Source organism: Chiloscyllium plagiosum, chromosome 31, assembly GCF_004010195.1.
Source record: "Chiloscyllium plagiosum isolate BGI_BamShark_2017 chromosome 31, ASM401019v2, whole genome shotgun sequence".
In the NCBI taxonomy this organism is placed as follows: domain Eukaryota; kingdom Metazoa; phylum Chordata; class Chondrichthyes; order Orectolobiformes; family Hemiscylliidae; genus Chiloscyllium; species Chiloscyllium plagiosum.
This window is the reverse complement of record NC_057740.1, coordinates 22775262-22802335: the sequence shown is the minus strand read 5'-3', so window position 1 is coordinate 22802335 and position 27074 is coordinate 22775262. Positions and strand designations below refer to the sequence as shown.

At 38.5% G+C, this 27074-nt stretch overlaps 1 protein-coding gene across 1 annotated transcript in view; it reads left to right on the top strand.

Moving 5' to 3' along the window:
* Window positions 1–26735, top strand: part of LOC122565047 (transcription factor 12-like) — a 148845-nt gene extending 122110 nt beyond the window's left edge. Inside the window, exons 16-20 of the mRNA XM_043720678.1 lie at window positions 1965–2085; window positions 3646–3808; window positions 11874–12097; window positions 24025–24170; window positions 25452–26735. Of these exons, the coding sequence (XP_043576613.1) occupies window positions 1965–2085; window positions 3646–3808; window positions 11874–12097; window positions 24025–24167 (651 nt within the window). The 3' untranslated portion in view covers window positions 24168–24170; window positions 25452–26735. The remainder of the gene's footprint in view (window positions 1–1964; window positions 2086–3645; window positions 3809–11873; window positions 12098–24024; window positions 24171–25451) is intronic.
* The last annotated feature ends 339 nt before the right edge of the window (window positions 26736–27074 follow it).

The window sequence follows — 27074 nt, the reverse complement described above, 5'->3', positions numbered from 1 at the left end:
GAATTGTGAAAGATCTTTGTTTTTGAAAACTTTGCCTGAGTTTTTGACTTTTCAGTTGTTAGAATATTTAGAACAACTGTCAGACTCCAGTTCCAAAACCCATAACTAATCATTGCACGTCTTAGCCTCAGCCTGAACTCAGTTCAACTCTGCAACCAAAGAGAAGCAAGAAATATAATGTAACTTCCTGCAATGCCCATACTGTTGAAGACTGTCGAGGAAGGTATCCTGTATATTTGACCTGAGGTGGCTAGCTGAGTATCTCGATACATATAGAATCACAGTTGCAATTTTAAAGTATCTACTGTTTTTCATTCTATCGTGTCTTTATTTGTTTTTAGGGCCATTGAGAGGGCCATTGTGTGTCTGTTCGATTTGGAAACTGGCTCACTTCCTTGGAGTTCAAATTGAACAACTAATATGGGCACACTTTAATAACTCCGATTTTGTACAAATATTGCACATCCAATCTTAGCTGATTGCATCTTAACTCTTGCAGTTTCTCTTGATACAAATGTTGTATTTCAGTGAAGAGTTTACTTAGCACTATAGTGAATTTTGGGTTGCATAGTAGTATAAATTAATTTCTGAAATTAGAGATCCAGAAGACTAACTTAGTCTGTCATGGCCTCAGTATCTCTGAGCCACTAGTATTTACTTCTAAGTTCAATCACTGTTGTGGACAAAACAGCAACTAAGTCGGTCACAGAACATGTAAGCAGCAATGACCTTATTCTCATTGTTTTTAACTCTTATTGGTTGAGAGATAGTATTGTTCAAGTAACCCAAAGAACTTGCTGTTTTTAGGTATGTCCAACATCCTTTATTCTCCACCAGAGATGGCAGATAGAACTTTCGAGTCATCGCGATGTACAGCATGGAAACAGACCCTTCAGTCCAACCTGTCCATGCCGACCAGATATCCCAACCCAATCTAGTCCCACCTGCCTGCTCCCGGCCCATATCCCTCCAAACCCTTCCTATTCATATACCCATCCAAATGCCTATTAAATGTTGCAATTGTAGCAGCCTCCACCACTTCCTCTGGCAGCTCATTCCATACACATACCACCCTCTGCTTGAAAAAGTTGCCCCGTAGATCCTTTTTATATCTTTCCCCTCTCACCCTAAACCTATGCCCTCTAGTTCTGGATTCCCCCATCACAAGGACAAGACTTCGTCTATTTACCCTATCCATGCCCCTCATAATTTTGTAAACCTCTATAAAGTCATCCCTCAGTCTCCGAAGCTCCATGGAAAACAGCCCAGACTGTTCAGCCTCTCCCTTTAGCTCAAATCCTCCAACCCTGGCAACATCCATGTAAATCTTTTCAGAACCCTTTTTTTCAAGTTTCACAACATCTTTCCGAAAGGAAAGAGACCAGAATTATATGCAATGTTCCAGCAGTGGCCTCACCAATATCCTGTACAGCCGCAACATTGCCTCCCAACTCCTGTACTCAATACTCTGACCGATAAAAGAAAGCATACCAAACGCTGCCTTCACTATCCTATCTACCTGCGACTCCACTCTCAAGGAGCTATGAACTTGCACTCCAAGGTCTTTGAGTTCGCCAACACCCCCCAGGACCCGACCCTGAAGTGTATAAGTCCTGCTAAGATTTGCTTTCCCAAAATGCAGCAACCCGCATTTATCTGAATTAAACTCCATCTGCCACTTCTCGGCCCATTGGCCCATGTGATCAAGATCCTGTTGTAATCTGAAGTAACCCTCTTCGCTGTCCTATTTTAAACTTTCATCTAAATGACAGCCCCAGTATCAGTGTTGACTTTTCCAGCATTCCACAATTGTCCTGCAGCTTTTAATTCTCTTAAATTCCACAAACCTATTCTATGTCTATTTTGAGGTTTTCAGGTCTGCATCTTAATGTCCCTTTGTCATTTAATTTGCTTAAATTTCAGATTGTGCAAAACATTATTCCTAAAATTAATTTATTTTGCAGGTTGCAGCTCATGAAGAAAGTGCAGGAATATCTAGTAATGCCAGTGTTCTGCCTAGTCGTGCACTCCCATCACAAACTACTGCACTGTCAGACCTGAATCGACCACAAGAAACCTATAGTGGTTAGTATTAGCATATCGCTAGGTTTTAAATTGTCTTTTGCATATATTTCTTTCAACATACAGAGGAACCTCAATTATCTGGCATTCGATTAGCCGAATTTTGGATTATCCAAACAAGATCGCGGGGTCCCATTGCTTGGCTAAGTATGTTATCCGGCATTTGACTAAACAAACTGAATACTTCCCACCCGTGTTCTTTGGATAATCAAGGTTCCTTTGTAGATGTAAATATCAAACCGGTTGTAAAACAGCAGAGATCTTTGAAGCTTCATAATGATCCATCATAGCAAATGTAAGAATTCAGTTATGCCTCATCACCTGGTGTTACTTATTAGAGTTATATAATTTGAGTAATACAGAGATAAATTGATTTACTGCATGAAGGCTGAGAAAATGGAATTCCTGTGGGCAACTCTTAGCTAATAATAGGCTAGTTATAGATTAGCATAAATGAAAGCAACATGAGAGGAAATTGTCTCTTTTTTTGATTTAGGATATTATAATCTAAGAGGAGAATTTTCATTCCTGAGCATCGCCTCTGTTAGTGAATGAAAAATTACTGCATGAATAGCCAGGTCAATACAGTTAAAGGATTAGAGGAATAAAGATTGTTTGCAAAAGATACTGAGATATAAGATCTTCTCAATCATATTTGGGTACTTCAGTAGAAAATAATGGCTCGTATAGTTTGTTCTATAATAGATGGGTATGTTTTTGATTAGATGTCGGCAGTTTATTTCCTGTTTGAGGCACTTAATGCAAATAGAAACATCATAATATTTACTCTCCAGCCACCTCTTTCTCTTCCCCCCCCCCCCGCCTCTTTCCCCCTCCACCCGAAGGATTTCAAGGCTCTTGCCTCACATTGAGAGTTCGGTGTTTTATCACAGAAACAAAATAAATAAAATGAAAAGCAACAGCAATATTACTTTTTAAAAAACACTTACCTGTCCTTCCAGTCACTTGCTTCTCTGAAGTCTTGCTTTGCTTGACTTGGGCTCTTTTTCTTTTACATAACCCTGATTAATGAAGCAGAATCTTACTCCACCAATTCTGGGTCACCACAGTCATGCAGCCACTACTCAACTAGGTACATTTGAGTAGCACCTGGCTGTAAATGTACCTCACTAAGGATTCCAACATAAGTCCCTTTTTAAATTGGTAAATCTGATTTTATTTTACATCACCTCTTTTTAACGAAATAATTTCTGTTTAACACATCTGAAATGGTATCTCTTGTATCTGTACAACTGCAATGCTTTCATTTGCACACTGAGAATAATGCCATAGCTTCCCTGGTCTCAACTAAAGTAAAAGGCTTCCTGATTGTACTGCCTCTTCTCCACTGAAGCTTTTAAAATTCCTGTCTGGGTTTACAATACATTGAAAGTATAAGCTGGAAACATCTTTGCTTCAAAATTACTGGAGGGTCATAACTATAAGTTTTGCCTACGCCTATATCATTACTATTTGACCTTTTGAAAATTCATGTGTGAACAGACCCCTTTCCTGTTGATCAAAAATGTAAGTTCTTTTTGGGTTTTTTGCATTCTGTTTTAGGAATGACCAGTGGTCTTCAGAGATCAAGTGTTAGTCAATCTAGCACTGATATTAAACGAGAAGAAAAGGAGGATGATGAAAATCACAATTCCTCTGGTTCTGAAGACAAATCAGAAGATGAGAGGAAAGATTCCAAAATGTCATCAAGGGCATCAAGAACAAGGTACTTTATTATTGTCCTAGAATATTTTTTCCAATTGCCTAGTCTGGAGTAATCCTCTGTAAAAAGCTGTGCAATCATTTAGGTATGAACTAAATTTTACATTTATGATTTCAGTTGAGCAATATTGCTTGAAATATTGAAACTGTAAAATACTGTTTGATCATTGGAATCCCTCATTTCTGTAGGAATGAAAAATTTGTGGAAATTTGGATATGTTTGCAAGACATCTATAGTGATAGTTGCATCTATATCTATTTTGACCATGTATATTTGGCTAGTATGACAGGTAATTTGACAATTACATTGTTTGGTAACAATTGGGATGTTGTCAGCAGAGTTTGGAAATTGTTACTGAAAATAACCCTTGCAGAAGTACATACATTGAACATTTTTTGTGAATTTGTATTCTTATCAATGATCGAGGTTATTTTTATTCTGTCTGTATTCTTAGGTGACTCAGTGGGTGAATAGTTGAAATAATATTGTATGAAGATAAATGGATCAGATTTCCGGTTTTGTCACTACTTAATATTCACTTGGTGTATTATCTGTTCAGTACTCCTTGGCTTGATTTTAAATCCTAGCTGGTAGAAGAGTTGCAATACTGTGATATTTCACTTTCCTTAGTAGTATCATTTCTGGAGTTAGGTTCCTTCTTTTACATATATGGGGTCCATTAACTTGTAGATGGATTTGTTTAATTTTGAAGGTATCCTGGTGGCGAGTTTTCTGCCTGTTTGTCCAATGTAGTGTTACAGTTCTTGCAAGGTATTTTGTAAATGACATTCGTTTGTGAATGTTGGGATGATTTGCTTCTGTAGTTCAATATTTGGTCCATATGTGTTGTTTTCCTGTATACGTTGGTTTGAGGTTCCCCTTTTGGCTGTTTGCTCTACTGTGACATCTAGGAATGGCAGTTTGTTGTTGTTTTCCTCCTCTTTAGTGAATTTTATGCTTTAAGACTGGCAAAGGATGTGGTGGAGGCTGGTACAATTGCAACATTTAAGAGGCATTTGGGTGGGTATATGAATAGGAAGGGTTTGGGGGGATATGGGCCAGGTGCTGGCAGGTGGGACTAGATTGGGTTGAGATATCTGTTCGGCATGGATGGGTTGGACCGAAGGGTCTGTTTCCATGCTGTATCTCTGACTCTATGTAGCTGGAGCTTTGTAGTTAGTGTATGCGCTAAGTGTTATTGTCTCTTCTCAAATGACTATTTCCACCTCACATTTCCCTGACAATGCTGAGTGAAAGGAGTTCATTAACTGTAAAATGCTTTGGAATATTCTATGATTGTAAGAGGCTGAAGGTAAATGTTAAGTTTAGACATATTCTTCTCCCTTTCAAGCTGAATGTCAAATTACATTGTGGTCACTGCTCCCTTTATTTCAAAGATATTAATTTAAGCTTGTCTAACTACACACTACCAAGTCGAATGTGACCTCTCCGATTAATTCCAAAATGTGCCCTTCTGAAAAATTATCTCTGTCAAGTATTCTCTGAATTCCTCACCCAGACTACTGCCAGTTTGATTTTCTCAGTCATCTTTGATTGACATTGTTAACCTTCACCTTTTACCCAGCTTCCAGTTTTTTTAAAGTCATATTTTCCTGTATATTCAGGACAGTCCTTATCCCCATCATACTGTGGCCATGTCTCTTTAATGACTATTATATTGTATTTATTTACAACACTGCTGTTAATTTGTTTACATTGTTCTGAATGTTCTATGTATTGCAATACAAAGCATTCAAACATGTATCTTGAGGTTTTGTGCTTTCTGTACCTTCCTGCCATTCTCTGATCCATGTTGTTTTCATCCCTTGCCTCGTCTCTACTCCCATCTTTCCACGTTGGATCTCTAGCTCCACCATTTAGATTAAATCCTTGTCTACTTCCCTGGTTGAGCAGTTCACAAGGACATTGGTCTTGGGCTGATACTCCTCCTGCCCTCTTCTTCACTACTACTTAACTGTGACCAATAACCAAATTAGAAGACTATACGTTACGATAGGAGAAAGTGAGAACTGCAGATGCTGGAGATCAGAGCTGAAAATGTGTTGCTGGAAAAGCGCAGCATGTTACGATAGGTTGGCTGCCTCCTTATTACAAAGAATCCAACAAAATTTCCCCCCAGCACAATGAATAATGATATCATTCAAAGTCTGAGTAGTTTCTGCTCAGGAAACTGGGGCTTGGGAGCTATCTTTACTTTAGCTCCCAAGCCCCAGTTTCCTGAAACTACTCAGACTTTGAATACTTTGAGCATGTTTGTCCCGGATCAATGTTGTCTAAGAAGCTCTTGTGCTGCAGTCTAGACGCATCTGTCTGCCAATTTGAACAAGTTATTTTTTCATAAATTATACTATTCACTTTGCTCCACTGCACCTATAATCTTAAATGTAGGAGTGCAATAATGCACCTAAGACAGATTATCATTTTTCCCAACTACAGAGGAATCTCCATTATCTGGCATTCGATTATCCGAATATTAGATTATCCGGCAAGATTGCAAGGTCCCGATGCTTGACTAAACTGTTATCCGGAATTCGATTAACCGAACTAAATACTGTCTGTCCGTGTCCTTTGGATACTTGAGGTTCCTCTGTACTCATTTGGATTCAGAAGTATTGTTTTTCAACATACACAAAATACTGGGGGGGGGAAGAAATTTAATGATCATCTATAGAAATCGGGTAGCATTGCAATGTTGTCCTTAAGACTTTGATTGCTTTAAAGCCATTTCTATCTGTAGTTCTTTCTCTTCTATCCAAAACCTTCATACTCGCTCTCTCCCTCATCTATGAATTTTTCACTGCTGATTGAGTTCTTTGACAGAATATTGATTCACGGGCTCCCAAAAGGTAATACAGTAATTTTGCTTAATGTTTTAATCCAGTCGGATCTCCTTTGAATGATTTGAGCTCAGAGGATAAGTGCACAATAGAGCTGTGGTAATTTTGTGTATCATGTATGTTAGTATGGACAGTGGTACACTTTTTTGCAGTGCCTCTAGAGTTATTGACTTTGATATGAATGTGTATCTTACAGCCCATGGAGGTGTCTTAATCAACAGGCATGATTTGGTTTATGATTATAGTTTCATGAATTGTTTTCAAACTGAAAGCAAAGCAATCAATAATGTATCCTTTTTAAGGAAGGTGCAGGTGCATTTGATGCTGAAGAATATGAAGAACCAGCACCAGAGTGTGAAAGCCATTGCAGACATGACTCCCGTGGGAGGGGAGTCAATCCCATTGTGTCACAATTACTGTCTTAAACTTAAACATCTGGCTAACCTTGATATTTCAAGTACAGATTTAAAATCATTTTGGAGTTTGGACAAATCACACTCCTGTCATTGAGACCTCAACAAAATGCAGATATTACATTGGTTTCATTGGAATTTCATCATTTTAACCTTGTAGAGCACAAAATACCACCGCCCATACGTTCAGCAGTGGCAAGGTCAGAAGCAGGGATGTTTGATGACTGCAGAATGATCGGCGCCATTTGCAACGACTCAGATCTGAAGCATGTCCAAATGCAGCAAAACCTGGACAATGTCCAGGCTTGGGCTGAAAAGTGGCAAGTAATATTTGTGCCACACCATATCCAGCAAGGGTCTAATCATCGCCCTATGATATTTGATGGCATTACCACCACTGGATTCCCCCACTGTCAATGTTGGAGAATCGCTGCGGTTTCTGATTAATGGTGATTTCTACAAGATCCTTAGATAGCATCTTCCAAATCTATAAGCAGTGTAGAAGGACAGAGGCAGTAGATGCATACCACAATCTGCAAGTTCCCCTACATGCCACTGATCATTGTGAAAGTATATCGCCATTCTCCGTTTTGTTAGGGTCGAATCCTAGAATTCCTGTCTTTTAAAGCATTGTGGATCCACCTGCAGCGATTCAAGAAGGTAGCTTGCCACCATTTTAAGGGAAACTAGTGATGGGCAACAAATGCTGGCCTAGCTAGTGAAGTCCATGTTGATCAAGTGAATTAAACAGAAACAAATCTGGAAGCAGAACTGACTTTTTGCAAGAGTCAAATCAAATTAGTGCCAGCAGTTTACTCGGTTACATGATCAATTTACCATCATGGTTTTCCAGTCTTTAATTTGAAGTCTGCTGTTAAGGAATATAAATGATCAAGACACAGTACAGGAACACTTCCCATTGAAGTGTGAGAGATGTGACCTTCAAGTGTGACCCCAGCTTTAATTTAAATAATTTTTATATCCTGTAACTTGGATTTATAAGCTCAGTCTTGCACTGCATTGCTTCAGTCTCATTTTGACATGGACAGTATGATAAATATCATATACAGTCTGTTTTTCACTCTTCTATGTTTATCTGCTTTTTATTTGGGATTGTAGGTAGTACTCTGTTTGAGCTCTGTCAGAGCAATCATAAAGCTATACAGCACAGAACAAGACTGTTCGGTTCCTAGTGCATTGTTGACTCTTCCAAAGAGTCGTCCTTTTTAAGTTACAGTTTGATAATATTTAGAAATCTTTAGGATGTGGTATTTGGAGCTAGAAATTCTTGTATCACTTGAGTTGAAATTGAAATAAGATATTAGTTAGAAATGTCATTCTCGATCTCCCAAAAAATAGAATGTAATACTTTGGCTTTTCAACCTTTTGAATAAAATTACTTATGTTCTTGAAGTTCCATTTTAGAGAACATTTCTTAACTAGAGTTCTAAACCCATCATGTGATGAACAGGCATTACGTTCAGGTGAGATGTCTTGCAGATGTATCAAATATTCCACAAATTTGTTGTCTGTTATTTGCAAGTGAAGTACAAATATGCTCCTGCACAAATAGAAAAGGTTAATATTCAAATGCAGTAATTATAATGTGTGGAGTTGTAGTTTTTTTTGTTCAAAAAGTAACACTTTTATTCTGCATACATGATAAATTGAGCTATACATTGTGAACTATTGCTGATCAAGTTGCAGCCTTCAAAATGTATGAACATTGCGTCCTCCTAATATCTTGGTATGTTAAAGTGATTATTTGTTGAAGGTATTATTCAGTTGAAATATTTGAATTCAGCACATGATTGCCTCTACAATTTGTATTTGATATTTGTACTTGAGGGATGTTTTTATTATATTTTGGTCAGTAGTCAAGATGATGATGAACACCTTCCCCCAGAGCAAAAGGCAGAGAGAGAGCGGGAAAGGAGAGTAGCTAATAATGCTCGTGAACGCCTTCGTGTGCGTGACATCAATGAGGCCTTCAAGGAACTTGGACGCATGTGTCAACTCCATCTTAACAGTGACAAGCCACAGACAAAACTGCTTATTCTCCACCAGGCTGTATCAGTCATTCTCAACTTGGAACAACAAGTCAGAGGTCAGTTGGTCATAGTGATATCAACTGGCACGGGCTGTCTCTACTTGGAATACAACATGCCAAAGGCTTACTTTCCCCATTTGTCCTGAAGATCCTGATCCTGTTTTACACAACTTTCACTTGCATGCAATGCATGTCATTTATCCTAGCAGTTTATTCCACAACAAATTTAAATATGGTACAATATTATGAATCACTTTTGCAATTGTTCTCTTGTCCATCAAAATGTTGAAGCTCGCATGAGCTTGAGACCTCCTTTTTGAATACAGTTAATGAAACTATATGTGCAGGACATGCCATACAATTTGAAGAACTATGACAACAGAAATATTTGTCCCAGAATGAACTGAAAACTTATTAAAAATTCATGCCTAGTGAACACATCTCATGCTGTCATGTACTGACAGAAGGCTGCGTGTTTATGAATGTTGCTTAATATATGCATGTACCTGAAAATTTTGCAAGGAGTGTAATGCAACATGCTCAACAGCCTTGCTCAGTAATATAGATGTTTGGGCAAGCTACCAGAGACCTGTTGACACTATTAAGAGTAACTGATTTCAAACAAGATGGGGAGAAAAAAATAGAACATTATTAGAAGATGTTTTGTGTTCTCCTTCACACATCTGGTGAGTCTGTGATCATTATAATGGACATTTATTCCAGCTGTGCAGTAGAAACATATGCTCCTGAAAATAGAGCTTTACTGCAAGTTGTGAACAATCTAGATACAAACTTTCTTCTCTCCATCTCATTTTTTTGAAAGAAACTTGGCAAAATTTGCCTTCCATATTGCAATCAATTGCATTAGTTTAAACTGTGGTGAGAGTCTAATTTTGAAGAGCTGTAATTGTTAATTACTCCTCTAGCTCAAATTTCACAACTGCCATCACCTCAAACATGCACAAAACCAGTGAAATTCCAAGAGTAAAGTTAGGGAAGGAACGACTGCATGATAGTTTGTAGTCCATTTATATAAGTTAGATTCAGCCTTCAGTGGTTGCCTCTCGGCTAACCAGATGCCTTCGCTCCCCTCTGTAATATATTTTTGCTTCTTCACTTCGTAATGTTTCTTTTGCACTTTTTTATAGAGGTGTCCTGCGTATTGAGAATATTTTCATCTCATATAGGCCTATACACTTTGTTTCTATGTTCTTATCCTATTTTCCAGCGTGCCTCTTTCTTTCCTTTCCCCCCCCCCCCCCCCAAAAAAAATTAAATGCATGCCATGTATGAATATCCTGGCATATTTATGCAGCTTAACATTTCTTTTGCAGTTTGCTGTACAAACTTTGGATTTGAGTGTGTTTCCATACATCCAGCTTTTGCACTTAGTTATGTTCTTCTAATTTCCAAAACACATTTTCTGCTCTCTTGTTCTTGCCTTGGATGTTTCCAAGTCATAGTCACTCACTGGTTCCATTCTGACCTCGTACTTGCTGTTTGGCAGTGTTCAAAGCAGGGAACTGATGTAAGAATTATTCAATCTGACATGTTTGGCAGCTCTGATTTTGTTGTTGATGCTATAATAGATCCAAATTCTGATTTATCTGGGAGTCTGGCTCTTTATAAATTGGTAGGCTTCTACATCTAACAAATTTACAAACTGACCTATTCAGTCCCAGTCTAGATTACAAAAATGTGCCTTGAGTTTCCAGAATTACCCTGTACATCAAGGGTAAGAAATAATTCCTAGTTGGCCTCACTTTGCACACAAGGTAAATAATAGATTGCTATCACAAAATAATAGTGGGCAATACAAATTTGCATGATTGCAAATTATCTGGGTAAGGTAGCAGTGGGAACATGAAAACTTTTGTTCTCTGGGCATTGTTGAAAGAAAATCCAGCAACCCAAAGGTCCAAAAATTGATTCAAACAATGAGTAGACTAGCATCCCTGTGAATTGCCTTAGACTATGGAAATGCTTTCAGGATTTAAAGTGAGCTGTTGGAAACTCTGGACTTTTCAAAGATGCTGATTTGTTTTAAACTATTACAATGGAAGGCCTAAAGTTGGCTACTGAGAATCTAATAGGAAGGACCTGTAATAAGAAATTTGATAATCGGACATGCCAGAAATTGAATATAAATTGAAAGCCTTTTTTTACAAATGAAAATGCCTCTAAGTTCATTGCATTTACTTAGGAGAATTAAAACCTAATGAATGCTACTTAGTAATACTTACTTTCACTTTACAGTAAGTGCATTCATCCTGGATTGAATTCCATCCCCTTCAAGAGAATCTATAAACAATTGTGGAAGTAAATTAAGCAGTTATCCTTTCAGTAGCTGTTGTAAATATAATTAGGTCTATTAGACATAACAGCATTTCCTAAGGGTTATGTAATCTCCTGTACCTATCTCTTCTAGCAGTTTGCTCTGGGTGTGACAGTTTGTTGTTTCAAAGGTTAAAAGGCAATGTATCCTTTTGTGGGTTTCCTTGATTGACCAAATTTGTATGCAGTACTTTGGCAACTCTGTCCCATCAATTTTAGCAAATTCAGAAATACAAATTGATTTTGTTAAAACAAATTTTAACACCTTTTATGAAGCTTTAAATTTAAGCTATGTAAAGGTGTATTTTATACAAGTTTGATCAATATTCATATCTTTATGTGCCTACAAAAGGATTACGGCTTGTGCAAAATTGCCATCCCTAACTAACCCCTGTTGGCACTGAATCCTGCAGTCATGATGAAGGCTTTACAGGCGAAGAAAAAGAAATGAAGGACCGTGAAAGGCGAATGGCAAATAATATGAGGGAGCGAATTCGCGTCAGAGACATTAATGAGGCTTTCAAAGAGTTGGGTCGCATGTGTCAGATGCACTTAAAAACTGATAAAGCTCAGACCAAACTGATCATCCTACAGCAGGCCGTCCAGGTCATTCTCTGCCTTGAACAGCAAGTACGAGGTAGTGTACAGTAACAGTAATCAGCAAGCACTGATTATTCCTGCCATTTTAAATATATTGTGCGGATTGATTTTACATTCACAACATTTACATCAATAGGAGTTAGGTTACCTAACTCCTGAAAAATATACTTCAGAGTTAACCTTAATCAAGATTGATCTTCTGGAGTAGACATTTAGAAAATCCTTCATTATAATTTTATTCTAATTTAATAAACATAGACACAGCCAGAATTGTGGAATTTGTATGTATACACATGCATTTTTAAATTATGCAATGGGGTTGTTAAATTGTTAAAGCGTGTTGAATTGTAAATCTCATTTTTGAATATTTTGTCTATCATTCAGACAAAATACTTGAGGGTGGCAAGTTAGACATTTAATTGGGGGAAACTTGAGATGATGAACCAAGGGCTAGAATGCAAGATTCCATCAAAACTGGGGAGAAAAATGGTAAATGAAGGAAGCAGTGGGAATAATGTTGAGCTTGGAATTTTGGAAATCTGAAGACCGACTAAGGTGAAGTCTTCCTGGGAATGATTCAACTCTAATGGATTTGGACCATGTGCAGCCAAGATTGTTTGTTGTTTTTGATTACTCACATTTGCGCAAACAATTTTAATTCTCTCCTCCTTCCCATATCCCATACTGACATTACGAACTTGGCTTAGTTATTTAGATTTGAGGCAGCGAGAAGGCAGCACATGCTTTGTAGTTTGTAAAGTAATAAAGATCTAGTCATGGCACTTTCTCTCCACCTTCCCTTCACAACATGGTGATTTATGTTGGAATATAGTTACTGGAGTGCCAACAGTCTTCTAGTATTTCAACTAAGTGGCCACTGTCTACAAATCAGAACTATTGCCAAATTTAATCTTGCGTTCACCTAAGCTCCACATGCACAATATCCTGCCTCAGTACAACATCTCCTGGCGTAGTAAGCTTTTGAGTCAACAAAACCATTTTGGGCAGCACTTTTTTTCTTCTAAAAAGATGAAAGAAGCCAACCATTTGGGACTGAGATACAGGGTGAAATATTCCCCTCCTGATAAGTGATGATGAAAAGGGGAAATAATTCGGAGATTTGGCTTTTGGATGAATCTCTGATATTTCTTGAACTTGCTGCCTCCTTCTCCAAGTATATTAGAGGTTAAATGATCTTTGGCAAGTTGCTGCAGTATGTTTATAGATGGTACACAACTGCAGACAGTGTCAAGTTGGGAAGCCAAACAAGCAGACTGCTTTGCTTTTCCTAGTATGATATTGACCCTTTCGAGTGTTGTTGAAGCTGCACTCTTCCAGATAATGGCTATTTCATCAAACTAGGTGCTTTTTAGCAGGATAGCAGACACTGGAATCATGTGAAGGATCCAGCTCTGACCAACTCTTGTATCTATGTGGTTATCCCAACTAAATAACTGGTCGGTGGTGACCCCAGAATGTTAATGGTGAATAGTGGTAGGTTTGTTAGACTATTGCTGAAAATCATTCTTGCCTGACAATTTGAGGTACAGCTAGAAAGAAAGGACATAAGAGTAGGCCACTCAGCTCATTGAGCTTGCCCTGCCATTCAGTACAAACGTGGCTGATTTGAACTCTTCAGTGTCTTTTTACCCATTCCACCACATATGCCTGCATGCCAATGGCAATCCAAAATCTATCAATCGCTACCTTAAGCATACGCAAAGGTGAGCTTCCTTGCCCATCTGTGCTAGAGAATTCCAAGGGTTCACAATCCTCTGTGTAGAAATTTTTCCTCATCTCTGATCCTAGTGGCCTCCAACTTTTTTTAAATTGTGCCCGCTTGTTCTAGGCTCCCCAATCAAAGGACACATCTTAGGCACACCTACCCTTTTTTTTTCTCCTTAAATATTTTAAGTTTCAATGATATCCCCTCTGTTCTTTGAAACCTGAGAGAATACAGGCCTAATTTGCCCCATCACTCTTCATCGGTCAGTTCCGCTATCCAGGACACAAGTCTGGTACCCTTTGCACGCTGTCTATATCAACGATATCTTTTTTGAGATATGGAGACCAAAACTGCGCACAGTATTTCAGGTGTGGTCCAACAAACTTTTTATATGTTGAGCCAAGTTTTCACTACTCTTGTATTCCAATCCTCTTGTAGTGAAAGCTCACATGCCATGAGCTCCCTTAGTTGCTTGCTGTATGTGCATGTTAACCTTCAGTGACTTAGCAATAAGAGCACTGAGGTCTGTTTTGTACATCTACACTTTCCAATGTCTTGCCATTTAAGAAATACTCTATCTTTTGTTTCTTCTGATTTAAAGTTGATAATCTCTCATTTTTCCACAGCATCTTCTATGTTCTTGCCAAATCACAATGCCTATCCAAATCCTGAAGCCACTTCACATCTTCATTGCAAAACTCCTTCTCACTTCACTTCATGTCATATGCTAATTTAGTCTCCAACTTCATTTGGGAATATTATGCAAGTCCCTGTTGATACATGTATTATGAACAACGGGGCGCAAGTATTGATCCTTGCAGTACCCAATAGACACAGCATGCCAATGTGAAAATGACCATCCAATCATGAATCCATGTTTGTATGCTACCACCTATTCTATGTACTTTAATGTTTCTAATCAGCCTCCTGTGGGGTATTAAGCTTTCTGAAAATTGAAGTATACTACTCCTACAGCTCTTTGTTAATTTTGTTGTAACGTCTTTTTAAAAAAAAACCCAACAAGCTTGTCAAATATTATTTTCCGTTTTCCACCATGATGACAATGCCCATCAGATCATTATCAACCAGATATCTGTTAACCTCAGGCTTTTGAAGGAATTCTTGCATTTTCCCTACTACTTGTGTAAGATGAACAGATGTGTTGTTCTGTTTTTGCTCTCACCTTTTTAAAGACTGATATAACATTTGCTATCTTCCAATCCACTGGAATCATTCAGGATCTATAGGAATTCGGAAGATAATCATCAATGTATCTACTATTATCATAGCCACCTCCTATGACACTCTGGGATATCAATCATTAGATCCTGGGGATCTGTTAACTTTTAGCTCTGTTAATTTCTCTTACAATCTCCTCACTGCTGCTGTATAAATGATTTGAATGAGAATTTAGGAGGCATGGTTAGTAAGCTTGCGGATGACACCACATTTGGTAGTATAGCGGACAGTTAAGGTTGTCTAAGATTACAAAGAGATCTTGATCAATTGGGTCAATGCACTCAGGAGAGGCAGACCGAGTTTAATTTGGATAAACACTAGGTATTGCAGTTTGTAAAACGAACAAGGGCAGGACTTATACAGTTAATGGTAGGGCCCTGGGTAGTGTTGTTGAACAGAGACCTGGGAATTCAGGTACACAGTTTTTTGAAAGTTGCATTACATGTAGACAGGGTGGTTAAGAAGAAACTTAGCACACTTGCCATCATTGCTCAGATCATTTGACTATAGGAGTTGGGACGTCGTGTTGAGATTGTACAGGATGTTTGTGAGACCACTTTTGGAGTGCTGTGTGCAGTTCTGGTTGCCCTGCTAGGGAGGAACGATATTATTAAAGTGGAGAGGGTTCAAAAAGGATTTGCAAGGGTTTGAGTTTGAAAGAAAGGCAGGATAGATTGGAATTTCATTCACTGGAGCATAGGAGGTTGAGGGTGACTTAAGAGGTTAATACAATCATGAGAGGCATAGATAAGGTGAATAATTAATGACTTGAATTGAAAACAAGAGGGCTAGTTTTTTAAAAAAAAAAACTAGTATTTTTAAGGTGAGGGGAGAAAGATTTGAGTGATCTGAGAGGCAATTTTTTTCCTACAGGTGGTGGTTTATATGTGGAATGAAATGCCAGAGGATGTGGTAGATGCGGATACAATTACAATGTTTAAAAGACATTTGGACAGGTACATGAATAGGACCTTTTCTTGTAATCTATAACTCTACCGATCCTAAATTACTGCTATTTCTGGCAACTTTATAGGCCTCTTATTAATTTGAGCTCTGGCAGCTCATTCTATACACGTACCACCCTCTGTGTGAAAAAGTTGTCCTTTAGGTCTCTTTTATATCTTTCTCCTCTCACCCTAAACCTATGCCCTCTAGTTCAGGACTCCCCCACCCCAAGGAGACTATTTATCCTATCCATGCCCCTCATAATTTTATAAACCTCTATAAGGTCACCCCTCAACCTCCGATGCTCCAGGGAAAACAGCTCCAGCCTATTCAACCTCTCCCTGTAGCTCAAATCCTCCAATCCTGGCAACATCCTTGTAAATCTTTTCTGAACCCTTCCAAGTTTCACAACATCTTTCCGATAGAAAGACCAGAATTGCACGCAATATTCCAACAGGGGCCTAACCAATGTCCTGTACAACCGGAACATGACCTCCCAATTCCTATACTCCATACTCTGACCAAACGACTTCTTCACTATCCTAACTACCTGCGACTCCACTTCCAAGGAGCTATGAACCTACACTCCAAGGCCTCTTTTTGTTCAGCAACACTCCCTAGGACCTTAACATTAAGTGTATAAGTCCTGCTAAGATTTGCTTTCCAAAATGCAGCACCTTCAATTTATCTAAATTAAATTCCATGTGTCCCTTCTCAGCCCATTGGCACATCTGATCAAGATCCCGTTGTAAACTCCTTCACTGTCCACTACACCTCCAATTTTGGTGTCATCTGCAAACTTATTAACTATACCTCTTATGCTCACATCCAAATCATTTATACAAATGACAAAAAGTAGTGATCCTTGTGGCACTCCACTGGTCACTGGCTTCCAGTCTGAAAAACAACCCTCCACCACCACCCTCTGTCTTCTACCTTTGAGCTAGTTCTGTTTCCAAATGGCAATTCCTTTCTGTATTCCATGAGATCTAATCTTGCTAACCAGTCTCCCTTGGGGAACCTGGTCAAATGCTTGCTAAAGTCCATATAGATCACATCCAGTGCTCTGCCCTCATCAATCCTCTGTGTTACTACTTCAAAAAAAAACTAAATCAATTTGTGGGACTTGATTTCCCATGCACAAAGCCATGTTGACTATCCCTCATCAAGCCTTGCCTGCCTTTCCAAATACATGTACATCCTGTCCCACCACTGACGTCAGGCTCACCGGCCGAGAGTTCCCTGGCTTGTCCTTTCAAGATGCTACCATCTATTTCCCTACATTCTATATCTTTCTTGTTCTTTTCCACAGTAAACACTGATGCAAAATACTCGTTTAGTATCTCCCCATCACCTGAGGCTCCACACAAAGACCGCTTTGCTGATCTTTGAGGGGCCCTGTTCTCTCCCTTGTTACCCTTTTGTCCTTAATGTATTTGGGAAAACCCTTTGAACTCTCCTTAACTCTATTTGTCAAAGTTATCTCATGTCCCCTTTTTGTCCTCCTGATTTCCCTCTTAAGTGTACTCCTACTGCCCTTATACTCTAAGGATTCATTTGATCTATCTTGACTATATCTGACATGCTTCCTCCTTTTTCTTAACCAAACCCTCAATTTGTTTGGTCATCCAGCATTCTCTATACCTACCAGCCTTTCCTTTCACCCTAACAGGAATACACTGTCTCTGGACTCTCGTTATCTCATTTCTGAAGGCTTCCCATTTTCCATCCATCCCTTTACCTGCGAACATCTGCCCCCAGTCAGCTTTTGAAAGATCTTGCCTAATACCATCAAAATGAGCCTTCCTCCAATTTAGAACTTCAACTTTTAGATCTGGTCTATCCTTTTCCATCACTATTCTAAAACTAATACAATTATGGTCACAGCCCCAAAGTGCTCCCCCACCAACACCTGCCCTGTCTTATTTCCCAAGAGTAGGTCATGTTTTGCACCTTCTCTAGTAGGTACATCCACATATTAAATCTGAAAATTTTCTTGTACATATTGAAGAAATTTCTCTCTGTCTAAAACCTTAACACTATGGCAGCCCCAGTCTATGTTTGGAAAGTTAAAATCCCCGATCATAACTGCCCTATTATTCTTACAGATAACTGAAATCTCCTTACAAATCTTTTTCTCAATTTCCCTCTGACTGTTAGGGCGTGTATAATACAATCCCAATAAGGTGATCATCCCTTTCTTATTTCTCAGTTCCATTCAAATAACTTCCCTGGATGTGTTTCTGGGAATATCCTTCCTCAATACAACTGTAATGCTGTCTTTTATCAAAACCGCCACTCCCACTCCTCTCTTGCCTCCCTTTCTGTCCTTCCTGAAGCATTTCTATCCTGGAACATTAAGCTGCCAGTCCTGTCCATCCCTGAGCCAGTTTCTGTAATTGCTATGATATCCCAGTCCCATGTTCCTATCCATGTCCTGAGTTCATCTGCCTACCCTATTAGGCCTCTTGCATTGAAATAAACGCAGTTTAATTTATCAGTCCTACTTTGTTCTCTGCTTTGTCCCTGCCTGCCCTGACTGTTTGACTCATTTCTTTTCTCAACTGTACCAGTCTCAGATTGATCTCTTTCCTCAGTATCTCCCTGGGTCTCACCCCCACACCCCTCAAACCTTAATAGTTTAAATCCTCCTGAGCAGCTCTAGCAAATCTACCTGCCAGTATACTAGTCCCCCTTCCAATTCAAGTACAATCTGTCCTCCTTATAAAGGTCACTTCTACCCCAGAAGAGATTCCAGTGATCCAAAAATGTGAATCATTCTCACATACACCAGCTCCACAGCCATGCATTATCTGCTCTATCCTCCTATTCCTACCCTCACTAACTCGCAGCACTGAAGGTAATCCAGATATTACTACTCAAGGATCTTTTTAAATTCCTGCCTAACTTTCTCTATTCTCCCTTAAGAATCTCCTCCTTTTCCCTTTCTATGTTGTTGGTTCCAATGTGTACAATGACTTCCTGCTGATCCCTCTTCCCCTTGAGAACATTCTGCACCCTCTCTGAGACATCCTTGATCCTGGCACCAGGAAGGCAGCACACCATTCTGATTTTTCGCTGCTGGCCGCAGAAACGTGCATGTGCCCCTAACACAATTGATCTGTTTGAATCCAACATACCCCTCGTTGCATTAGAGCCAGTCTCGATACCAGAATGTAGCTGTTCTTGCTACATTCCCCTTAGAAAGCATCACGCACCACATTTTCCAAAACAGCATACTTGTTTGAAATGGTTATAGCCACAGAAGACTGCCTACCTCTCTTACCTTTCCTGGAGTTAATCCATCTGTGTAACTGTATCTGTAACTCCTGCCCCCTTCCTATAACTGCCATCCATCACATCCCCTTGTTCTTGTAAATTCCTCATTGCCTCTAACTGTCTCTCCAACCGATCCATTCAATCCGATAGGATTCGCACCCAACGTCATTTAATGCAGGTATAATGCTCAGTAACACAAACTCTCCCTAAACTCCCAGATCTGACAAGAAGAGCGTTTCACTCTACTAAAGGCCAGTTTTGCTTCTTCCAATCTACAGACTCAGAATATAGCACTGACTTATTCCTCTACAAAACACTGCTCCCAGCTAACTTAATACTTAAGTTTAATCGAGCGACCTATCTCAATAAAACGTAAAATCAAGAAAGAACCCGCTCTACTCACTACTGCAGACTTACTGTATGGCTACAATTAAAAATATTCACTTACCTGTTTTCATGACCTCTCCCAAACAGGTTCCTCCAAGATCAGTTGTGAATTTCACTGTTTGTTAATTTTCCCAGACGCACCCCGATGTCCAGCGATACATGAATTCAAACAGCAAAGGCAGTAACTGCGCAGGTTCACTGCTATGTCAGTTAGCAGTGGGGGTTTCTTTACTCTCTTTGTCTCTCTGACTTGCACTAACCTCACCATGTGCTGCCTTTGCGTGTTCCTCTTCCTTTTAAAAAGTGCTGTTGTTTTGACTTTTGTTTTTCTCCCAAGTTCCAAAACAATGCAACAGCCTATAAAACCTGCTGCTCCTGGAATTCTAGGAAATCCCCTCCAACACCTAAAATACCTCAAAAAAAAAAGGAGCAGTCTGTTACAGCCAGAAATTTTTCCTGTCCACTATCTTGGATTACCCAGAATCCTTTTCTTTATTCTCATGAGACCATGCTCCACGGAAGCAACAGTGTTTGGTGTATCATAAATAACTGCAACCAATATGTGCCAACTGTTACTGATTCCAGAGAATGATGTGTTTGTCTTGTGAAGCGAGATTGAGCAGTAAAGGCCTATACTCTCTGGAGTTGACAAGAATGAGAGGGAATCTAATTAAGGTATAGAATATGCTGAAGGAAATTGACAAAGTAGGCATAGAAAGGATGTTTACAGTTGTTGGACAATCTACAACAAGAGGTCATTGTTTTAGGATAAGGGGTAGCAGATTTAAAACAGATGAGAAATTACTTCCCTCAAAGGATCGTAAATCTGTGGAATTCACTACCCCAAAGTGGAGTGGATGCTGGAGCATTGAGTAAATTTGAGGAGATGGCCCTTCCATCCATTACTACTTAAAAATCTGTGGAGATAGGGCAGGAAAGTAGAGTTGAGGCGGAGATGAGATCAGGCTCAAGGGGTTGAATTGCCTCTCGTTCTCATGTTTTTGGTTCCACCCAAACAGAATCCACACGTTTGCCGAGTGGTCACCTGAGCCCTCTGCCTGTCAGCTTCTCATCTGCAGTGTGACCACCTCCATATACATACTATCCACAGATCATCTGGCTTGCTGATACTCAATAGTGACTCCAATCACTATTCAAGTTCCAAAACATGGTATTTAAGCTTGAGTAGCTGGTAATACTTCCTGCACATGTTTGTCTTGGAACACATAGTATGTCCCATAACTTCACAAATACCACAGGTCGTAATTCCATTTGACTGTTCTGACTTACTGTCTCCTAACTCTCTTTAAAACAAACTCTTTGTTACCCCTAGAATAAGAATGGACTTGGAATAAAAACTCAAGAAAAGAGAAAACCTTGTAAAAATGTAACCGCAAACTAAATACTGAACTTTCAATTTAAAGATTAGGAATGTAGACCAAACCTCCTCCTCAATCAGCTGCTTTCCTTGCATTAGTGATGTTGTGCTACAGTTAGTCTCTACAGGAGGGTCTCTCAATCAACGCTTTATTTCTTGGAATTGGCCTTTAATTGAAGCATTGTTTTTGGTCCAAATTCCCACTTTGACCCCAATTCCCAGTTACTCATTCTGTCTCAGTATTACTCCCATGAAGTTTCTTACACTGTGTGGCTTACACTGTGTGGCTTACTCTAACCTATTTTACATCTCTTTCATGAGAACAAACCTGAATGTTGCCCACATTTTGGTCATGTCGGCCAAAATTCATCTGAGATGAACATCAGGTCAACCCAGACGTCCATCCTTCTGACCAAAGAAAATGAGACCGTTAAAGATTGTTCGATTGTAGACACGTCCTGGAACTGAGATGATTTGCCTCCCACATCCATTTCTCTTTGTGCTAGGTATGCCAGGAGCCAAACTGGGCTCTCGCCTTCACCCACTCACTCCCCTGATACACACTGGATTTCAATTTTATTAGGGTTCCGTGATACCACACTAAGTGAAATCCAGTCTTCATGTCAAAAAGGGTTGATGTAACATCTCTTGAATTCTGATCTTTTTGTCTCTGTTTGGGCCATAAAGCTAAGAAGTCCAAGTAGAACCCCATCTAAGCAATGATAAGCAGTTTCTTCATAAGTGTTGGTTAGTGATGTTCATATTCCTTTCACTTGTAATGGGACAGTAATTCATCTTGTTTCTTGCATTTTGTTGTTAGGATATGCTTGAACAGTTTCTACTTTGTCAGGGAGATATACATTACAATTATACTGGATTACTTTGATCGGTAGCATAACTATTTCTAGAGCACAACTCCTTAATACTGCTCTCTGGATGTTGTTAAGGCCCATAGTCTTCGCTGTATCTAATATGCCCAATCGTTTTTCAGTAACGCTGGAGTGAGTCAGAGTAGTTAGAGACCTTGGGCGACAGCTGAGGATTATCTATTGACAGTTGCAAGTTCTTCAGTCTTGCCTTTTGCACCAATGCACTGGACTTTATAGTCATTGGGAATGGAATGGAGAAAGTTCATAGAGCTTCCTCTTTTTAGTTAATTGCTAATGATTTGCAACTGTATATAGCAAAACTGCAGAAGTTTGATCTAATCAGTTGGCTGTGGGATTACTTGATTTTTCGGAGGTCTGTATTTGTAATATTCCTAATTCAAAGGCAACATTGCTGGAGTCCTTGCTTCTGATGGCAATCTCAGGGCCTCTGCTGCAAAATGTTTGTATTAACATAAGCAATTTGAATTCTAAGTGTTAATCAATCTTCCTTCCTCACAGTTCAATAGTTTGCCAACACTCATTTTCTGGACTCTGATACGTAATGAAAATTGATCTATCTATGCTGCTGAAATCAAATTGGGACGACAGTAAATATTTGAAAGGAAGAGCTCAGTTCCCTTCCCATTAAACATTTCGAAGCCTTCGTGTGAATTGAATGGATATGAAGATGTTAATGAGCAAGGATATTTAATCTGAGGTGAAGCATGGAAGTGGGTATTGCAGCAGTGTAGGCTGGAATTGCACATTGGGACCATGCGAAAATCCCAATGTATTTGACTGCATGGGAAATGTAAAATTCTGATCTGGAATCCCCCTACATCTGTAATCCTCTGGGAAAAGGTGCCTTGAAGTCAGAATTCAGATTCCGTTTCTACTTGCTTCAGCTTTTCTGGGTGATAACCATTAAGCTGAATTCCAAATTACCTCCCTCTTCCTGCCCCACCCCACTATCGCCTTGACACCTTGACCAGTCTGAAACAGCATCTCCTTACTTACTCTCTTGCTGTTGCTCTCTTTCCCCACCTACTCACTCTCCCAATTTCCCCCCACCATAAACACAGACACACATCTACCCCCGGGACCTGACTTTGTTGTGCTTCGCAAACGCAAACAGACATTCCCAGAAATAGAATTTCTGCCCTAATTGGAATTTCTGAACTATTGCTGTCAGTGATTCTCCACTTTTCTGCAGGGTACAATGTCAAAGTCTAAATTGATTGCAAACAACTAAAGGTTATTGGGTTAATACAATCTCCCCATTTACCCTTTCAACACTTTTTTTTAAGGCTTCCTTATAAGGTTATCCCTTTACAGGATGTGAGTTGTTTTAATAACATTCTAAGTAATGACTACTGATTAACCTTTCTTCTGGAAAATTAATTTTCTTTTTGTGCAATGCCAGATTTTTCCATAACGAAAAAATTCTCAAGTTTTTAATATTTTCAAATCAGCTAATATTTCAGTTTCTAATGTATAGCTTCCAATCATTTATTTTGCTTCCTGTAAAATTAATGTAGGATGCGGAATAATCAGTGAATTTTATTTACGGATTTGTTCTCTGTAACAATATTTCACTTAGATGCTTGTTTTAATTGACAACATCACTGCTAGACATTTGGCAATCTCCTTTATTTGGCACCTTTTTCAAACTAATACAAATTAGGAATCATTCCCCAGATTATTAGATGTTTGAACAACTTTTTCAGAGGTCAGGCTGTGACTATTCTACTGGCTACAAAATCTGAATAATATGTATATTGAATAATAACAATTATCTGGCTGACCTGTTTGAAAATCAAATATTCTTATTGCCTTTTGTGTCATCAGTCATTGATCTGGCACTGACATTTTCTTTTCAAGTTGTATATAGGATGCAGAATTAAAGTTGGATTGTTTACTCTTACAGATCTCATGAAGCAGAATAATGCTTTGATTATGTGGTTTTGCTATGAGAATATCATTTAAACATCTGTAAAAGAATTCAGTTATACTATAGAGTACTTGATATATTTTTAGTCCAATGTTTATATATTTTTAATTTTCTGAAAGATGAATTGCAGTGAAGAATATATCAAATGTTTATGATCTGTATTTTTCCCCCCACATTGTTTTGTTTCTAGAACGTAATTTGAATCCTAAAGCTGCCTGCCTTAAACGAAGGGAAGAGGAGAAGGTATCTGCAGTTGTAGGAGAACAGCCACTGCCCCTTTCAGCTGCGCATCCTAGTCTGGGAGATAATCACAATGCAGTGAGCCACATGTAGGAGGTAAAATGCCAATTTGTAGAATGCTGGAATGTGAAAAATGGCATTTTAATCTATGTGAATGAAGTTTTAGAAGCAGTCCAAATTGGGATAACTCAGTTTAGGTTAAGAAATTTCATGAACTGTACTTTAGTCCTATAGAATTCCCTCATGGGACAGTGAACTTATTGCTATTAAAATAAAGTAGACTTAAGATAGTAAGCCTCTGCTGTCATGTGGCTGCCTTGATGTCTTTGGGGCTTTGCAAAAGAAATAACCAGTCTGGGTAACTTAATCCAATAAATGATCTAATGGGTCCTGCTTCAAATTGCACAGTTAAAGGATAAAGCAATGCCTTCTTTTTGGTGGCAAACCATGTTGATACTTAGGTTTGCTGCATGCTGAAAGAATGTATTTTGGATTTTGTATCAGATTTGTTAATACATTTTGGACAATCTTCCATTTGGAGTTGTTATTCTTTAGAAGAAAGAGAACTTTTAAAGAGTAGTATTGTATATCCATTGAATGTAATGTTGAATGATAATTGTTTAACCCTCAGCCTTTTAAAAAATACTAATGCAAAGTATCCTGTTTAATAGCAGGTAAAATTGCACTCTTGCAATACTTTCAATGTGTAAAAGACTGCATAATTTGAATTTGCCTATGCAGTTTATCACCTTGAAACAGTTTTCCATTTGAGAATATAATTTTTTCAGTATGGTGAGCATCATCTATCTTGCCCCATTTAAATCAAGTTCTCCCTTCCTAAATTGTAATTAATCCTGAAACAATTTACTATCATTTCGCTGGTAACTTAATGACTCAATTTTTTTAATTTAATATTACTCAGACAGAACTGCGATGCTGGAAATCAGAAACAAAAATAGAAGTTGCTAGAAAAACTCTGATCTGGCAGCATCTGAACAAGGGTCACTGGTCCTGAAATGTTAACTCTGCTTTCTCCCACAGCTAGACCTACTGAGTTTCTCCAATAATTTCTATTTTTATTCTTTGTATGTGCTGTTTAGTTTATAATATTAAGCTTCAATTCAGTTGCTTTAGAACTCATCCCAAATAAAATTACAACTTTGTTTCAAATCTTGCTTTAGTTTAGAATTGATCATTGTGTAAAATGGGTTTAATTATTTGCCCTGAATGTATAAGTGAGCACTTGTGGAGATTTTGATTGTTGAACAGTATATACCTTTGTAGAAATGAGTGCAGTCTTTTTTAGTTCAAAATGTGTAGGTAATCGCAAATACTATGCAAAAAAAAGTCAGATATTCTATTTTATTTTTCTCACAGCTCTTTCTGCCTGGTATAACTGAAGTTGTTGAGCAAGAGGGGGCACATCATCTGTCATCTTTCTCTATAAGGAAGAAATCTTGTTCTGCCAAAAAGATGATAAACTGACGAATCCTTTCTGGATCAGAATTGCAAATGTGAATCCATGCATTTGCCATATCTATCGAATAAAGGGGGGGAAGTCGACATATATCGTTGAAGTACTGGATCTCTGTGCTGCAAAAAAAGGTTTTTTCTACAGCCCAAAGAAAAAATCTTCCCCACAGTGGAAAAAAGGAGTTAGTGCCTAAGCTTACTTTAAATCCCAGTATGTTTTAATGAAACTTACAAGGATGTGAGGTTGTTTTGGAACAAAATTTCAGAAGTCCTTTTTTGCTTGTTTTGTAAGCAATTGGTCTTTTTGTTTTAAAAAGAGAACTTTTGGTGTCCTTGGTTTGCAGCATTCCCAGCAAAAATATTTGTCTTACTCAATTGACGCTCAACCACTCCATATCTCCCTGGTAGTTGGCTGGGAGGAATTGTTAGCCAATGGACAAAATATTCTACAGATCTTCTCTTGCCCTGCCTATATGATCAGGTATATCTGGAGGGCCAACAAAATGAGTGCATTACAAAAGCTAGTTCATTCATTTGTAGGGAGTTATTTTATGTATGATGAGCAAAACTATATTTTTGCATTATTAGACTTTACATTGTAGTTTTTTAAGATAGCTGGGCATAGTGTGTACTTAGAAATTGAAAGGTCTTTGAAGACTTTCATGTTGCAACAGGAAATGTTGCAGATTCTAGGTCTTGTATGACTATAGGTTTGTCATGGACTTATTCAAGAGTGGGAAAAATTTCCACCTTTTTCTAGGATTCCTGCACAATGAACTGTTAAAATGTTTAAAATTCATATGAATTGGTTGTGGAATCTAATAAGGATGTGAGCAACTTGTGTATCAGTGGCTTGCATTATGCCAAGCTGAATTCATTTCTGCAGCCGCCTGTGTACTGTGGAAACGAACCCATTACAAATAAAACACGGAATCAGTCTTCCACTGAACATATTCACAGACTTTCACCAGCCAAGCAGAAGACAGTACTTTTGACATAACTTTTTTTTTATTTTTAAAAATAAAAGATGTGAACAAGTGGAAAACGGGCAATGAAACCGTGGGACTGAATGAACAAAAGTTTTTGACATTTTTGGGTAATATGCCTGACATTTCTAAAACTGCATTAAGTATTGTGCAGTGACATTTCTCAGCTCATTTTGAGTATTGCAGATGTATGTAATAGTTTTAAAAAAAAAATTACATGTGGCCTTTTCATTCTTGTACTTGTGATGCAATGTGAACAGAATGAAAAATGACCAGTGCCTAACATTTCATTAAAAGCCTCTTTTTTGTCTAGTGCTTTTTTTGCTAAGAAAAGACTTGCAGTATACCCTTACAAAGTGAAATTTAAGGAAAAAAGTTGGCTTATTTTCACAACAACGATCCTTTTATACCATAAATCTTGAAAATGTCTTGGATTCTGAATGTTACTTTTTGTAGATTTTTACTCTATGTCTGATTCCAGAAGTTTATTTTACTACATTTTAGGCAATGCTTCTTCTAGCATCCATACAGTACTTAAATG